The following is an 18,768-nucleotide window of genomic DNA, read 5'->3' as shown; positions in this document are numbered from 1 at the left end:
ACTGGGGTTGGGTTGTAAAACCCAAGATCAGTAGTGGGGTTGCAATGGTCCAGAGCTGGCCCAGGAAAGCACAGGACACGACGGAGGCTGCTGCTCAGACCCCAGCCTCCTACTTGGTCTTCCTGAGCCCTGAGAGGTACCAACTCACTCCATGGCTGTCTCCCAAGGAAGTAGCCAGAGCTGTGAAAAACACAATACCCGTGACTCTATTCTTTGATTAGCTCTTTCCTACCACCGAAGGGGATTTTATTTCTCTGAAGAGCCTCATGTGGATTGACTACATCTACTGCTGCTTGCAGAAGAAAGATGGGGAGCTCTTCTTATTGGGTTTGTGCCCTGACATCTCTTTTTATTAGTTGAGCCACTGCCCACAGGCAGAAGCTCTTCCAGCAACACCACAATTGCCAGAAGCTGGACAACACAGTGTTGGTACAACGGGAATACGGCCCCTCAGGCTGTTCCTACCTGGAAGTCCTGTGGCTTGTTGGACAGCATCCTCCGGCTGTTCTTCCCTTTTGTGAGCCTCCGGGCAAGGTGAGCTTCCGACACCATCCGTCCCGGTCCCCTGGGCCCTGGGACCCTGACCGTACTGTCCAACCCGTCCTCATCACCGCCATCCTCCTCCTCTTCTCCTAAAACACCAAAAAGGGATCAGTCAGAGACGGCCCTCACCCTGCATGCATCTGAACACTCTGGTTTCCTGGACCCAAGAGGGTTTTCTGTGTTCCTGAGGCAGCAGGTGAAGGAGACACTTCTTGGTGACACTGACTTGGGATGAGTTGTGACTCAGATACAGCTTCTTTAGGAAAATGTGTTCACGTGCATCAGAGCACTCATTCAGTCTGTCTTCAAGGTGACAGGGAGAACGTCAGAGGCCATGGGGAGAGCGAGGAGATGGTGCAAATGGACCCAGCCAGAAATCACTCAGTTCTGACCTGGGAACCCTGCCTGAGGTCAGGGGCCTTCCTGCAGGTGGGGAAATGCCGGGGAAAATTGAAGCCTTGCAGGGGATACTTCAACTCCACCCTTCCCACTACAGATCTTTTCTCTAGATCTTTACTCATGAGGTTTTGTACTGTCTCCTTTCTGCCTGAGCCTCCTGATTCTCAAATGCCCTCTCCACTCTCATGGCAGATGAGAAACTCACCCCTGGTTTCTTGCCATGCAGACCAAGCTGGCCATCATGCTCTCCCTTCGTCCTCCTGGTCTGTCACTTCCATACACATCTGTCCCCTAGATTCCCTTCACACTCAGGGGGAAAATGTGTTTCAAGTGAACCCCCTTCCCCATGCCTGAGATCCCACTCCCTGCTGGTTCCTTCCCCATAGGGACCGCCCCTCTGTCTTCAGATATACACAGATCTTTCTCTCCTAAAATAACAAAAATCAACTCTGCCTTCTAGATCTCCCCTTTTCATTATTCACAAACTCTTTAAAACTCAATGACAAACTTCAGTTATTTTTTTCTTAATAGACAAAAAGTTTGAACTCCTGGTAATCTGTACAATATAATTTAAGAGAGACTAGAAGACCAACTAACTACCTTATCTAAAAAATACCAGCATTCGCACTTCCCTACCTTTGGATCTTGAACCTCCTCCTTTACAACGCAAAATCACGTGGGAGACAATTTCAATATGGAGTTATCTGCCAGTCACTCACATCATAGTATGAATTAGTTCCATCAGATCGCCGTGTAGCACGGCTCTTAAAGCTTGGGCTTTGGAGTCATGCTGTTTGGGTTGTAATCCCAGTTTTGAGCTATGTGAGTCTGAGTAAGTCTCTTAATTTCTGTTTCAGTTTCCTCATTTGTGAAAAGGGGGAAATATAATAGTATTTACCAATAGGTTATTGTAAAAATAAAATTAATCTATATGCAAAGCCTTTAATACTGTGCCTGGCACAAAGTGCAACCCAACAAATTAATCTTTTCTTCCTTTTTCTCCTTTTTTTTTAGTTTTGCTGAGAAGTCAGTTTAGTTGGAGCACTTCCTAGCAAGCAGTGAAGGGGCAGGGGTGGGGGGCAGTGAGTGAACAGCACAGGGGACAGGGCCTAGAGTAAGACAAGGGCAACCACAAGGAAGTAAAAGGTCCCCCCAGTGTGCTGCCTCAGAGTTCAGTCCAGGAGGAAACTTCCTCCTCACCACCCCTCCATTCATTCTCGCCCCATCTAAGGCCGGCGCCTGTTCTGCAAAGGGTCAACCGTGAACCTCTTCTTGTTAAGCTCAGGGCCCTTTTCTGAATCTTCATGCCCCACCTTCCATGGCATTAGACACTAGGGCCCACGCATGCTTCTCTGAATTGTGCAGCTCTCCTGCTGGCACTGACTACATATTTTCAGGGTCTTTTGAGGCCCCCCTCTTTGTCTCCAATTCATCAAGTGTGCATTCCCGCTCGGTTCCTCAGCCCTCTGGCTCCTTTGACCCAACATTTTCTGGAGCCACACTTCAGTCTTTCAAGGAGTCACAGACCCGCAGAATTTAGACTAGAAGGGACCTTAAAGATCCTTACCTAACCTGCCCCTCACCCCATTTTATAGGTAGGAAAACTGAGGTCCAGAAAGCTGAAGCAACTTGTTAGGTTATTAGGAGCTGAGCTAAAACCAAGACCACATCTTCATCCTCCCCTCACTGGTTTTTAAGACTGGATCTAGAAACAGCCTGCAGGTGAAGGTGATGCTGTGCTCCTAGTTCCTCAACATCTTTGTCAGGACACCAGGAAACCCCCACAGAAGCCACAGGTGGAGAAGAGCCACCTCTGTGTGATAACCTGGGCCTCCTCTTCCCTATTCTTTAAGAGGCTTCGAAAGAAGGGTTTGCCTGGGGCCTGGATCCAAGCTCCCAGAATGTCCTTCCTCTTCTCCACCAGGCGGGCTGCTCACCTCCCTCAAGTTCCAGATGAAATACCGTCTTGCTCTGTCCCCACCACCCCCACCGGATAGACTGAGTCCGCCCTCTCGTGTCTACCACACATTGTTCTATCCAGTCCTCACCAGTCTTGCACCAGTTATTAACCTGTGCGTCTCCCCACTACCATCCCCTCTTCAGAAGCTGGGGGCTTGCCCTTTTCTTCTTTGTAGCTGCCCTGTGCCTGACTCGCACCCTTGTAGTACATAGCAGGGGCTTGACGAATGTGGAATGAGGAAACAAACGAACAGGGACATCCTGACCCCTGCTTGAGCCCTCTCGAGTTCTCCAGCAGTTTGGCAAAGCTCCCGCAGGGCTCGCGGGAGAGGGCAACCAGATGCCAGGGGGCGCTCCTCCCAACCCTGGCACCAGCCTCAGGGAAACACGGACAGTCAGGCTCCCCTGTGCAAACCAGACTGGACAATGGCTGGGCCACATGACTTTAAGGCTCCTCCAACAACCAACATGAACTTTCTTGGACCACCTTGGGCCCAAGTGAGATTTCCTCCCTGCTGTGGACTATTCCACTTGGGGTTGGTGGTTGTTTACGGCAAAAGAAGGGGTAAATCATAGCCCTTTGTGGTGCTGGACTCTGAACAAATCCTCTTTAAGCTCCTGATGGATGTTCCAGAAACAGACTGCAGGTAACAAAGAGCCAATTCCTTCTGGAAACCTCTGCTAGTCAGACTTTGGGCTGAAGGGATGGATCAGAGGGAAAGCACACCAAGTCATGTCTACCATCCGCATCTCTACGTAGCAGCAAAAGGCTGTTTGAGCAGGAAATCACCCCTTTATGTGGCAGGAAGCTGCACAGAATTAAACAATGCTAACACCCTAAGTGTTCCACAAAGAATGACTGGGGCCCTTAGGGCACTGCCGAACACACTCTTCTGCACAACTTGTGACATTACCCAACATTAGCCACTGAACTGGCGTGCCCCACCCCGTATTGAGACCCAGGCATGCCCTGGAACACAGCCAAGAGGATCTACAAAGTATGAGTGTTTCATGACCACAGAAGGCAACAGTGAGTTAGGATCTGCTGACTGAATAGGAAGTTGCTGGTTGTATTTGCTTCCTAGGACTGTTGTAACAAAGGAGCACAAACTGGGTGACTTAAGACAACCAAAATTTATTCTCTGACAGTTCCAAAACCCAGAATTCCAAAATCAAGATGTTGGCAGGGCCATGCTCCCTTAGAAGCCTCTAGAGAAAAAGACTTCCTTGCCTCTTAGTAGCTGGTGGCTCCTGGCAATCCTTGGTGTTCCTTGGCTCATGGCTGCATCACTCTAACCTCTGCCTCTGTTGTCACATGGCCTTCTCCCCTGTGTATCTATGGGTTCTCACCTATTCTCCTAAGGACACCGGTCATTGGATTTAGGGCCTGCCCTAATCCAGTATGACCTCATTTAACAGATTACATCTGCAAAGACCCTATTCCCCAAAAAGTTCACATTCTGAGTTTCTGTGTAGACAGGACTCCAGTGGCCATCTTTTGTATCTTTCCAGTTTGTTCTTTCTATGACTCCAGTCCACAGTGTGCAGTCACACAGGCTGCCCCAATCTATGGACCACATCACATCCCCTGCCCCCTCCTTCATGTCCTTTTCTCCTAACCTGTTAGATTCTGGGATCTAACACTGCAGTCGCTCCTCTAAGTGCCCCTCAGTCCCTCCATTTCCCTCACTTCATCGTACTCACCTGGTTCATTTGACTCTCCACTTACTACACTCATTCACAAAGGTAACTGAACTTGAACACACACCTTACCGACTAGTGTCACTTTAGTTTCATGATCTCAAACCTTCAGTGGACTCACAGGATTGCCCAGCTATCCTACCATGTTTCCAAAGTACCTATGTCCAAGTTCTCCTAAATCCTGGTTTGAAATGGCCATTGATTAGCCTGCAAGGTCAAATCCCTTCACCTTTCTGAACGCCCACCTGTTTTGCACCTTGAAAGCTTCCAACATTCTATCCTTCTCACCATCAGCTAATGACCTTCCTTCTTATTTCAGAGAGAAAATAGGCAATCAGGGTGGCCAGGACCACCCTAGCCAGCAGGCTTCTTTATCCAAACACTTCCATGCCTCTCATCTTTTCCACCTAAGCACTCATTGGGCCACTATCCCACCTAATCCTCTTCCATTCCTTGATGGAGACTCCTTTCTTTATGAATATTTTTGCTTTTTGGGGGGTCAATATTTACTATTTCCCCACAGCAACCCTGTTTTTCCAGAGTCCTAGAATGCCAATCTCTGCCTGGGATATTCATTTTGCTTCTCATGACGAGGTCTTGTTAAATGGTCGTACTGGTTAAGGCAGAATTTAATTTACCTTGGGCCAAAGGTCATTGCAAGATCAGGAGAAGGCTGGTACGGTATCATCAGTGTAAGTTAAAAAGTACAAAGCAGAACACGAGAGAGTTAAGTTTCTAAGCATGAAAACATCTTGGAGATAATATGCTGATTTAGCTGGAATGTTGAATAATAACTTTGCTGGGTTTCTAACATGTTAGAAGTTATATAAATAAATATCTGCATTCCACCATAAGCAATTCATTACTTTTCACTCTGATTTTTGGGTAAATGGCACTATACGGGCCCTGAGAATCCCCTGGAACAGTTCCAACACATTGACCAAAGCAAAGGTACCATAAAAGTGCCTGTAACCAAACAGTGATGCAAACACAGGCTGGCAGGGAAATTCTGGCAGCATCTACCTTTGACTGATGGAGGCTGTGAGCCAAGCTAGGAAATGCTGCCCAAAGAGCTCTGTCTGGATCAGAACAAGATAATGTTAACCAGGTAAAATGCTCAACTCCACGGCTTCTCAAAGGGAGCTCCATAATCAGCCTTCATCAGGATTTCCTGGAAGTTCCTGTTAACCATACAGATTGGGGGGGTTCCCCTTCAGATCAGCTAAATTAGACCCTCTAGAGATAGGTGCTGGAAATCTGCACATTTAAAGATTTCCCCCGATGATTTTACTATGTCTCTAAAATTTAAGAACCACTTGTTTATTATCATCACTTTGACTTTCCTAAATATCCTGGGGGGGAAAAAAATGGCCTAATGCAAAGCCAGTTAGACCTAATCTAATAGGACAAAGCCAATTAGAGACCTAATCGTGGAAACAGTGCCTGCAATGATGTTCTAACACACTGATCATGTTCCAGGGCAGTTCTGAACAAGACAGTCCCTTGTTCAGAAAACCTCCCATGGATCCTCATGGTCTGTTCATCAAGGACAAATGTCTCAGTCTGGCACTCCCGGCCCTCAGGAACATGCTTCCCTTTTATTACTCCTCTGAATGAATCAGTCACTTTGGCCTATACACTAGTGTTCACCAAAATGCCCCTCTTGAACAAAAATTTAAACTATATCTATTGCTCATCCACCATTCACTCATTCATTCAATCAACCATGCATTTATCGGACATTGTGGTTTTCCAAGTGCTGTACTAGGTGGTAAGCATACACAGCTGAAATCCACAGCTGAAAAAGCACTTTTTCTAAGAAATTGTTTCCCACATATTAGTTTAGTCTTCCCTTGAGGAATTTATTAGATTCAGCGCTGACCTATAGTTATTCATATTTATATACTACCTTTCCACTGAAACACAAGCTCTTGGTGGCAAACAATACCTTTCTCACCTCTGTATGCTCTACAGACAGGTATCAGTAAATGTTTTCTGAACCAGATTGAATTTAACTTCAAGAAAAGTGACGCTGGTGTGCATGGAATGAAATGAATTTGAAGTGCCCAACTCTGGCTATGAATGTTTTCTGGTTTTCTTTTTTTTTTTTTTTTTTTTGCACTTCTAGCATTGAACAATGTATACTTTTAACAGATTGTTCTTCAAATATAGATGTGAGATTTTAAAAGTAGTTTATTCTGGCCATGGGGATGTAGGCTCCAGTCAAGCTAAATGACATCTGGCAAATCAAGTTGGCAAAGTAACAGGTTTTCAGAAGGTCAAGCCGGTGGTCTGAGTCAGCCCACCCCTCTGTCATGGGAAAAGTCTCAGAGGCAGGCAATGAAAAGCAGACCTTCTGACACCACACACTTTCGGTTAAGCCACCTATGCCCCAGGCTCTTCAACCTTTGTCATTTTGAAATAAGAGCTTCAGGAAAGCATTCCTTAAAAGGGAACCTCTTAGATACAAACCAAAGATCTGATCCATGAAAGCAATCATTGATAAGCTGGGCTTCATTAAAATTAAAAACTTCTGCTCTGTGAAATACAATATCAAGAGTATTAGAAAACGAGCCAAGAAGTGGAGGAAACATTTGCAAAAGACACATGTGATAAAGTACTGTTATCCAAAATATACAAACAACTCTTAATCTTAAAACTCAACAATAGGGACTTCCCTGGTGGTGCAGTGGTTAAGAATCCACCTGCCAACGCAAGGGACACGGGTCCGAGCCCTGGTCAGGGAAGATCCCACATGCCGCAGAGCAACTAAGCCCATGTGCCACAACTACCGAGCCTGCACTCTAGAGCCCATGAGTCACAACTACTGAGCCTGCGTACCACAACTACTGAAGCCCATGAGCCTAGAGCCCATGCTCCGCAACAAGAGAAGCCACCGCAAATGAGAAGCATGCACACCGCAATGAGGAATAGTCCCCACTCGCCACAACTAGATAAAGCCCGCACGCAGCAACCAAGACCCAACACAGCCGAAAAATAAGTTAATATTTAAAAAAATTAACAATAAGAAAACAAACAACCTGTAAAAAAAATGGGCCAAAGACCTTAACAGAAACCCCACCAAAGATATGCAGTTAGCAAATAACCATATGAAAAGATATTCCACATCATATGTCTATGTCATCAGGAAAATGCAAATTAAAACAATGAGATACCACTACACAGCTATTAGAACGATCAAAATCCAGAACACTGACAACACCAAATGTTGGTGCAACAGGAACTCTCATCCATTGCTGGTGGGAATGTAAACTGGTACAGCCACTTCAGAAGGCAGTTTGGTGGTTTCTTACAAACTACACATACTCTTACCCTATCACCCAGCAATCATGCTCCTTGGCATTTATCCAAAGGAGTTGAAAACTTAGGTCCACACAAAAACCTGCACATGGATAACCTGCACAAGGAAAGTTATAGCAGCTTTACTCATAATTGCCAAACTTGGAAGCAACCAAGATATCCTTCAGTAGGTGAATGGATAAATAAACTGTGGTACATCCAGACAGTGGAGTATTATACAGCACTAAAAAAGAGCTATCAAGTCATTAAAAGACTGTCAAGTCTATCAAGTCATGAAAAGACATGGAGGAACCTTAAATGCACATTATTAAGTGAATGAAGCCAATCTGAAAAGACTGCATACTGTATAATTCCAACTCTGTGATATTCTGGAAAAGGCAAAACTATGGAGACAATAAAAAGATCAGTGGTCACCAAAGGTTGGGGGTGTGTGTGGGAAGAAGACAAATATGCAGAGCACAGATGATTTTTAGGGCAGTTAAAATATTCTGTATGATATTATGATGATAGATATAGACCATTATACATTTGTCCACACCTGTGGAACGTAAAACACCAAACGTGAACTCTGAGGTAAACAATGGACTTTGGGTGATTATGATGCATCGATGCAGGCTCATCCTTTGTAAAAAAAAAAAAAAAAAGAAGTACCATTCTGGTGAGTGACATTGATAATGGGGAAGGCTATGCATATGTGGGGGCAGAGGGCATTCGGGAAATCTCTATATTCTTCTCAATTTTGTGGTAAACCTAAAACTTCTCTTAAAAAAGAGTCTTAGGGCTTCCCTGGTGGCGCAGTTGTTGAGAGTCCGCCTGCCGATGCAGGGGACACGGGTTCGTGCCCCGGTCTGGGAGGATCCCACATGCCGCGGAGCGGCTGGGCCCGTGAGCCATGGCCGCTGAGCCTGCGCGTCCGGAGCCTGTGCTCCACAACGGGAGAGGCCACAACAGTGAGGCCCGCATACCACAAAAAAAAAAAAAAAAAAAAAAAGAGTCTTAAAAAAACAAAAAACAAAACCTCACGAACCTCTGAAGTATTCAGTTCCCGTGGTCTATGGTCATAATTAGTTTCTTCAACTTGCAGAGGTGAATTTTCCTGAAAATCTTCACTTTTGTGTCCTATCGTTAACATTTCAAATGTCTTCTTTGCAGATCCCACTATGTGGATGGTAACCTTTAAAATCAATATCAGTGGTGGTGAATAGCGGTTATCGTAGGATGTGACTATGAGAGATTTGTATGTTCTTGTGTCTTATATTCCCTGTGATGTTTATATTTTTATAAGCAGATATGCTTTTGAACTCAAAATACACCCCCAATGAGTTCATGTTTTAAAATTTGAAAAGATCTATTGATATTTAAATTAGAGGGAGTGGACTCATTACTTTTATACAAAATGGTAAAGATTTTTAAAGAGTCAATTTAAGGAAAGTGAAAAAAAACAATTTCTTGGCCAGATGTTCTGTTTATGTTAAAGTCTGTGATGGCAGGCAGTGTGGCTGCCTTGCTGTTATTTCTGTCTCATGTTTATTGCTCTTATTTCCCCCAAGACTGTAAGGTGCTGGGTTTTTTTCCTTAGTGTCTTCCCTAACATGGAGTTGTACTAAGTACTCAAAGATATCTTTGATTAGCTGAATTGTCACATTAAGACAAAAAAAGTTTTATCTTAAAACATCCAGATAGGTACTTCCCTAGTGGTCCAGTGGTTAAGAATCCGTCTTCCAATGCAGGGGACGCAGGTTAGATTGGTCAGGGAACTAAGATCCCACATGCTGCGGGACAACTAGAGAGCCCGCATGCCACAACTAGTCAGCCCGTGAGCTCTGGAGCCCACGCACTGCAACGAGAGATCTCACGTGCTGCAAATAAGACCCTATGCAGCCAAATTTTTAAAAAGTTAAAAAAAAAATCCAGATAATCTAGGACATTAAAAGATTTTTTTAAGTTTCTTTTAGCCAGATTATAAAATCATTATTCACCACGCCACCAGCTGTGGTGAATGTTAATCTCATAGAACAAAGATGGCACTTCCAGATCAAAGAAACCTGTTCATTTTTCAAATAAATAAATTTCACTTTGTCATTTCACACTTAAACATAAAATTGCCCTGCGGACACAGCTCATTTGCAGGCCAGCACTTGCTAACATTCTTTTTGAAATCCAAATAAAAGGAACCCAAGTTCTGGCTCATTTCCTATCTCCGTCCAGCAGTATCAGGTATTAAAAAGAACTTCTGAGGCAGACCTTGGCCACCTGCCATTGGAACCCGCTGGAAATCAGCTAGCTTCCTAAGAGGATGGGGGACTCAGTCCACATGCACTGCTGGAGCTTGACTTGTGCTGCCAAGACAACCCATGAGGTGAGGAGAAGGAGCCTTGGGCAAAGGGAGCCTGGATGGCAAGGTTTTTCTCCCCAGTGCGTTTAAAATTTCAAGAGTTGGTGCTTTTCTCATTTCTAAGGAAGCAGTCTTTGCTCTGGGGAAATGGCATGTTTTCTGAGCTTGGGCTTACAAGGGTCCATCTCAGGAGATGGGACCTCCCCCTATACTCCCAACACCTTGATAAATTGCTTATTCTCAAAGTCTTCCTGGTCCATTAGGATACAACCCACCCCCCTTTTTAAAGATATTTAACAAAAAAGCATTTAGTCATCTCAACATGACTCTGAGCCAAACCAGATCATTCTTTTCTAATAACTCTGCTTTTTAGAGGAAACAATTTGAATGTTCATACAGACTGTGGCACTCAACTGAGCTCATAACTACAGCTACCCAGAATTGTTTTTGTGATAATAATAAAGACCACATTAAGGTAGAGCTTACTCTATGCCAGGCACTGGGCTAAGTGCTTTCTATGCATTCTCATTTAATCCTTGCAACCACTTCATGATGTGCTACAGTTCTCCCCCACCTTACAGTAGAGTAACTGAGATTCAGACAAGTTTAGTGACTTACCCAAGGTCACACAGCTAATTAACAATAGACGCAGAATCTAACCTAGGCTAGTGTGACCCCAAAGCCCTTGCTCTTATCCATAATGCTACCCCTTCAGAAAAAAAAAAGCCTTGTCTCCAAACCTGGACTGAAAGTTCCTGGAGGGGAGGAGCTGTATTTTAAAGAATTACCACCCTCACTGCAGCATTGAGCAATGGGTAAGGAAACCCAGCAAGCAATTTCTTTACTCCATAAATACTAAGAAGTTGTGTGATGCCAGTTCACTGTAAACTATAAGTTGACTCTTTCTACTTGAATGAACCTCAGTGCTATTTTTTTCCTAAAGGCCCGGCTCAAGGGGTACCTCAAAAGGGCCCATTTAACGTTTTGGATCTTGAAATGGAATAAACATAATGAAACTGTCTTTTATCTACCAGTATACAGGGCTGAATAGTGCCCTCCCCAAAGTCTTGCCCATCTGTAACCTCAGAATGTGATCTTATTTGGAAATAGGGTCTTTGTAGATGTAATCAAGTTAACCTGAGAGGACACTGGATTAAGGTGGACCGAGTCCAATGACTGGTGTCCATATAAGACGTGAGAAATTTGGACATGGACACACAGAGAGAGCCCCATGTGAAGACAGAGACACACAGGGAGAACACTGTGTGATGACAGGCAGAGGGACTGGAGTGATGGGTCTACAAGCCAAGGGACACCAAGGATTGGCAGCAACCACCAGAAGCTAGGACAGAGGCACGGAACAGAATTTCCCTTAGACTCCTTGATTTCAGACATCTAGCATCCAGAACTGCAAGAGGGTAAATCTCTATAGTTTGAGCCTACCAGTTTGTGGTACTTTATTACAGCAGCCTTAGGAAACTAGTAAATAGGATCTGGCTTAGGAAAAATATCAGTGTAAGAAAAGGCACCCTGGTCCTCCCAATTCAGAGGCTACACCGGATAGCCCACCAGTTAGGGCTGCCTTTTTGGGCCCAAAAGTACCTACTGTCCTTCCCTGGCCGAAGCAAACACTGGTGATAGCGGCCATCAGCGGAGGAGAAAGAAATTGGTCGGACTGCTTGGTCCAGCCCCTGCTGGTGTGCGGCTCAGGACTGCACTGTTTCCTCTGGGGTGTATCTGTCATCACTGCTCTGGCAGCAAAGGGGGCCACAGATGTTCTCAAGCCACCACAGGGCCCTTGCGGGGCCGAGAGTGTCCAAGGACAGAGCAGCGTGCCCCTGGTGCCAGTGGGCAGACGGTGAAGGCAGAGCGCGTTGCTGATGTGCTGGTACCCTTATAAGAGGTAAGGGGCTATCTCAGTCCCAAATGTCCCCAAGGAAGAAGGGGCCAGGTGACCCATGCTGGACACACAACTACGTGGTCAATTAATGGGCCCAACCCTTAATATCGGGCCATCTGTGGGCTGGGAGACCAGGGGCCATGGCTGGGATGGGGCTGAGGCAGACAAGAAGTCACACAGGAAGGGGGCAGAGACATCACAGGGCAGGAAGGGAGGTGGTGCCACAGGTGCCAGGAACACCCACCCCTCAGGTGGCCAGAGAGCTGAGTTCAGAACCCAGAAAAACTCAGAGAAGCCAGGACCGGAGGAACCAGGCCTGGCAGGAACCGGGGCCAGGGTGCCCTCCCAGGAAGAGGGATTTCAAGGCGGGGCGAGTGGGCCCTCCCTCCCTGGGGCGCATGCCAAGGCTGGGAAGATGGGGGCGTCTGGTGAGACCCCTCCGCGCAGAGGAAGCCACAGAGACACGTCTAGCATCCCGTCACCCTGGAAAGACGCTAAGAGGAGGTCGGACTCAGCTGCGTGAAAGGCCTGACTGTCTTGTAGACTGCCCTCCACCTGTGGCCCAAAACCCACCCCGAGTCCCATGCCCCAACCCCATCCGAAGCAGCACCTGATGGCCCTGCATGACCCCCAACTCACGTCCGTGAACAAGGAGCACAAGGTGGGTTGTGCGGCAGGAAGCACTTGGTTAAAGGACCGAGGGGCTGTTCGGAGGCGGGACGGGGTCAGGGCCAAGGGAGAGAGAGGCTCCAATCCAAGGGCTCCGACCACGAGACTGGTGGCTGAGAGCTCAGCCTGGTGATGGCACATGTAGGAGGTGAAGACATGTGAAGAGAGTACAGGCCACTCCTGAGACTCACAACCAGGCAACAGTGTATGGGGTGCAAGCTACAAACAGAAAGCAAAGCCCTGCCTGGGACCTTCTGCTGGACGGGCTCAAGTGAGGCTGCTCAGTCATGTGACCAACCAGGACCCTATGAGGCCTTCCCAGAATAGACCCCACCCATGTCCTCCTCCTGCCTTTTGTCTGTAGAAAAACTTTAGTCACATAAATTTAATCAGAGAAGTGAGAAAATGCAGAAAGAAAGAACAACAGTCAAGCAAGACAAAATAATAATACTTTAGCCATTAAACAAAGTCAGGGACCTTTAGTTCTTCCTCAAGGACTACAGATACTATTCTGAGCTGTGTCCTTTGAGCTGTTTTGCAGATACTGAAACCCCCCACTAGGTGGAAGAAATTAACTGTATGCTGTCCACAAGCACGCAGACCCCAGACCCGTTGGAAACAGGAGGTTGATGATGCTGACTCCCAATTACCTCACCATCAACCCATCAGAAGAATGTCCACGAGCTGATCACGCCCTGCTCCTTGAACAGTATAAGATTCCTCACTACCCCCTCCAGGGTGGGACACACAATCCTGAGGGCATTAGCCCGCTGTGGCCCCGTTTACCTGGCAAAGCAATAAAGCTATTTCTTTCTACTTCACCCAAAACTCTGTCTCCAAGATTTAATCTGGCACTGGTATTCTGTCACCGAATTTTGGCAACAGTAAAGGACTGTCTTGCTGTCCCCTCTCCTTTGAAGGGCATTTTGTAAACTCTTGTAATGTCCAGTTCAGGGCAGCTCCACCTGCCTCATGGGGCCCTGTCTAGGTGGGCAGGGAGCTACAGAGAGTATAGTGACAAGGAGAGCTTTCTTGGAGAGTCCTTGTGTGCCATTAGTAGATCCCCCCTGGTGTAGGCTGGGCCTTCAGGAGGGTCAGCTTACCTCCCAAGCCTGGCACGCTGGTCCCACTGGGGTCATCCGGATGTGGAGCTGAAGGTGGATCATAGCCGATCACCAGGTCAATGGTGGCCTGGGTAGACAAAATTCATTGCAGACAGAATCAGTGCAGGGCATCAGAATGCTATAGACTCAACACAAACCAATTCAGCAGGAGTAAAAGTTCTAGCAGGGGTGTGCAGGGGGATGGGAAAGTGAGAAGAGAAAGAGAGAAGGATGACACACCCTCCACTGTTTATATCTTCCCACCGTGTGAGCCCAGGTGGAGTGGGAGCACCTGGGAAAGCAGTTACCTGGTACAGGTTGCCAAGTGTATCACTGCCAAGGGGCAACCTTATAACTGGAGGAAAGTTTTGTGACAAGGAAGCTTGAACTTGTAACAAACCTCCTTCCTAGGCTGGAGATGGCCTCAAATCACAGAATTACAGTCACAGAGGATCATTCTAAGTGTTTAAGTTTTTTGTTTGCTTATTGACGTCTTTGTTAATTGCTGAAATTTACTTTCACACTTCTCTCCAAAAAGAATTTTAAGTGACTAACAAAAAGTTATAAAATGATGTGATTCATAAAATGGGGCTCAAAAAAAGGGAAACAAGTCTGATTAAAGAGGAAACAAAGATGCAAAACATGAAGTTGAAGATAAGTGCCATCCCTCTTGCATTAAATATGACCACAAATTGTCTAGAAGCCAAGGCAAGAAGGAGAACATAAAATGTTATAGACCTTTCATTATCAGAAAAGAAGAAACATACTAACTCATTACAGGAAATAAAATTATTCCCATTTAAAAAATCTGAGTTAAATTTCTCACATGGGGCATTATTTTAGGGCAGAGTTTCCTATACTTTCATATTTTGTGAACTGATAAAATTTCAAAAATGTTTGCGAGGGGGAGTCAACATAGGGTTGCTAATTTTTATTTTGCCAAACACATGCCCTCAATACCATCTACTACTATAATCATTTCACAAAATAAAGGACTTTTAACAGCAAAAATGCGGAAGGATAAACCTCAAAATAAAAGAAGTCCTTTGAAAATAAGAATGGTGTACACACACACACACACACACACACACACACACACACACACAGGTTATCAGATAAAATACAGGACATAAAATTTGGGACATATTTATACTACAAAATTGTTCATTGTTTATCTGAAATTCAAATTTAAATGGGCATCCCACAATTCCATTTGCTACTTTGCTACACCTGGTAAACTCTAACACACACACACGCGCGCACACACACACACAATTGCCCTGTTTTCTCCCATCTGTCTGCTCATTAGTAAATACTCCCTCATGGATCAGCACATTCTTTACCAACTTAAGAACTATGACCTGGGAGACACTGAACAGGATAATAAATGATGCCTCTGACAGCAGTTTCTTGGCAAATATAGAATCATAAGAGCAGCGTCTCATGGCTACAACCAGGCCACAATAGGAACACCGAATGCAATAAGGGGCTCAATTGCCAAACTTGAAGAATCCACCTTTCAAACCCTAGAAGAGTCCATGAATGGCTCGACCTCTGTATCAATGGCTTCCCAATAACTTCAGGATCCTCAGAGGTGCTCCAGGCCCTCTTACAGGGGTAAGGGGATAGCAGAGGGCCAGCCCTGAGGCCCTCACTCTTCCTTACTCCATTCAATGATGACAATTCTGCCATTTCAGGGTTCTACATATACTTTCTTCTCTACTTTAAAGAGGAAAAAAAACTGCCAGAAAAATCACTGACTTGTACCATCTTCCCTTAGTATCATTTCTCTCAGCCAGTTTTGGGTAGATAGACGATAGCTGACATTCTGAATTTACATTTTATGATTAGAATGCTAATTCACAGCAAACCTATAAGTTTTGGAGACTAGACCAGCAAAACTGACATTCTTAATGGGCATTAATGCATTCTTGCCTTCAGGGATGGCCTCTTTTAAATTTTCTCCCTTTGCCCAGGCTCCCAAGCAAAATATTGACAAATTGTTTGGAAAAACGAAGGGGTCAGAGATTAACAGGGCAAGCATATTAGCTTTATGAGTGCTTGTTAGCAATCTTAAGAAATCTGAAAGCTGTGATACTAGAGTCAATTTTTTTTTTAAGTGCACTTGAAAAAGAGTCTCTCTCTTCTGGTCTCATATCAGACAATATCAGTGTATACTTGTTTAGAGAGGCTGTGATCAGAAAACATTCAGCTGCCAATGGAATAATAAAGACCATGGGGACCTCCTTGGTGGCGCAGTGGTTAAGAATCCGCCTGCCAATGCAGGGGACACGGGTTCGAGCCCTGGTCCGGGAAGATCCCACATGCCGCAGACCAGCTAAGCCTGTGCGCCACAACTACTGAGCCTGTACTCTAGAGCCCGCAAGCCACAACTACTAAGCCCACGCGCTGCAACTACTGAAGCCCAGGCACCTAAAGCCTGTGCTCCGGAGAAGCCACTGCAACGAGAAGCCCGTGCACAGCAATGAAGACCCAATGCAGCCAAAAATAAATAAATAAATAAATTTAATTTTTAAAAAATCATGATATTAACATCTTGATATTCTGGTCTAATATTAATGAATTACTTTCTATAGAATGCTTCAAAGAGTATCTGATACACACAGCTATACTCACCATACAAATGTTAACAACCAAGTGAATATGCCCAGAGCTGTACCAAGAGAGGGTCCCACTCACGCTATAGCATTCTGCCATAGAAAATCAAGTTTATCTACTTTGTAGTTCTGTCAATATGAGTACAGGTTGAGGCCATATCATTTGTAAATGCACCTATTTATCGAGGGGGAGGGGGAGGGGGGAGGGGGAGTGTGTGTGTGTGTGTGTGTGTGTGTGTGTGTGTGTGTGTGTGTGTGTGTGTAGTGAGCTACTTATAATTTCACTCTTGTCTTAATGAATCTCTGCAAGGCCATTTCACTTCAAAGCCATTCAACAAGAGGGAAATGCTCACCCCAGTCTCTTGCCCCTTTTCGTTTAGCAGGGAGATCAGTTTGTAGGGCAGCGACCGGCTCTGGTCACCAATCAGGTCTTTCAGGGCTACGGTGGCCGTGCCAATTAACCTGCAGGGGAAAGGAAAAAGCACACAGTAACCCACATAAGAGGCATGTTTCCATTTCCACACTGGACCTCCCAATCCTCTTCCTATTCATCTGAGAGCATTAAAATCACTCATACTGAAGCATGGGCCATTTTGTGCTCTCCCTAGAAGGGTATTTTGGCAGTAACCATCACACATCAGCCACCACGTCTCCATAACAAGTAGACATTTCAAGAGTCAAACTATGGTGCCTGTGAAATTTCAAGTCACAAATGAGATCGATGGGTGAGAGACAAAGACTGAATATAACCTCAAAGAATACAGGAAGAGAGAAAAGTAAGACAAAGTTTAAGCATTCTTCTGTAATGGACATTTAAAAGGAGGACTCATAAAACATTGTCCACTGTAACCTGTTAATATGTTGTAATATATAGAACAAAAGGGAGTTTAAGGTAGCAGAGGGAATTAAGGTTGCTAATCAGCTGACCTTAAAATGATTAGACTGGGCCTACCCAGATAATCCAGGACTGAAAGTAGAAGAGGGAGACAGAAGAGTCGAGAGACTTGCAAGAAACACTCAACAAGCTGTCACTAGTTTGAAGGGACCACAAGCCAAGGAATGCAGGTGGCCTCTAGAAGCTGGAAAAGGCAAGAAAATGGATTCTCCCCTAGAGCCTCCAGAAGGAATACAGCCCAGCTGACACCTTCATTTTGAAGGTAAGCCCACTGGGCTTCAGACCAGTAGAGCTGTAAGGTGGTAAAATTGTGACTTTTAAGCCACTAAGTTTGTAGTAATTTAAAGCAGCAACAGAAAATTAATACAGGTCTCATGCAGAGTTTTTCTCACCTTCACCTTATTTCCTAAACTTTTTTGATTTTTGTTTGCTTGCTTGTTTTGGTTCCATCATCCTTCATGTAGGCAGTAGCAGTAGTGAACTTCATCTCATGTAGGCCATGGTCTTCAGAGACTGGCTAATTGATTTAGTAATGGGCTGAGGAAACCACACAAGAACATAGAAAATCTAGGCTTCCACCTGGGCCAGGTAACACATGGTTCAGAAGCTGCTTTGGTGTAACGGATACCTGACCGAATGTGAAAGTCCGAGTCCAGGTTAATGGAAGAGCGTTAGGAATTCACTGACTCAGGCCTGGGCACTGATGCTGTCTGATGTGTACAGCCTCAACGTAGAAGAAATGACTTAAAAGTGCATAATTTGTAAATTTGCCAATTGATTTTCATTTGAACAGTATCATATAGTAAAAGTGGTATAGGAAATAATTTTAATGGAAATAGTTTTGTGAAATAAAGGCCACTTGGGAACATTTGAGCAATTAAAAAAACCAACATTGTCCACTGTAAAAACATCCCAAGTAAACCTTCTTGCAGTGTGAATAGGTTGCTAGTTTACTGACAGGGTAACTTGTTAACTCACATGCTGTGCAGCTTCATTCAAAAGTTGGATGTGTGCACTTCTTTCTCTTCCTGGACCCCAAGGGATTATATTCAGCCCCTACCACTTACCCATCCACCTCTTATTTTTTTGTTATATTCTTTCATTTGTTTAATTTTTTAGATTCCACATATAAGTGATAACATACAGAATTTTCTTTCTCTGTCTTACTTCAGTCACTAAGCATAATACCCTCCAGGTCCATCCGCGTTGTTGCAAACAAGAAAATTTCACTCTTTTTTATGGCTGAGTAATATTCCATTGTGTATATGTGCCACATCTTTTTTATCCATTCATCTGTCGATGGACACTTAGCTTGCCTCCATATC

At 45.0% G+C, this 18,768-nt stretch overlaps 1 protein-coding gene across 2 annotated transcripts in view; it reads right to left on the bottom strand.

The window, feature by feature from the left end:
• The window catches only part of MYOF (myoferlin), a 157,871-nt gene that overhangs the window by 102,714 nt on the left and 36,389 nt on the right, over positions 1-18,768 (bottom strand). For both annotated transcript variants that reach the window (XM_059055428.2, XM_059055429.2), the window contains exons 4-6: positions 16,902-17,010; positions 13,931-14,018; positions 466-632 (exon numbers count right to left, since the gene is read on the bottom strand). In XM_059055428.2, coding sequence (XP_058911411.1) covers positions 466-632; positions 13,931-14,018; positions 16,902-17,010 — 364 coding nt within the window. The remainder of the gene's footprint in view (positions 1-465; positions 633-13,930; positions 14,019-16,901; positions 17,011-18,768) is intronic.

The sequence above is a fragment of the Kogia breviceps genome, chromosome 2 (genome assembly GCF_026419965.1).
Source record: "Kogia breviceps isolate mKogBre1 chromosome 2, mKogBre1 haplotype 1, whole genome shotgun sequence".
Taxonomy (NCBI): Eukaryota; Metazoa; Chordata; class Mammalia; order Artiodactyla; family Physeteridae; genus Kogia; species Kogia breviceps.
Note: the sequence above shows the minus strand (reverse complement) of the source record. Positions and strands in the feature narration are given on the sequence as shown.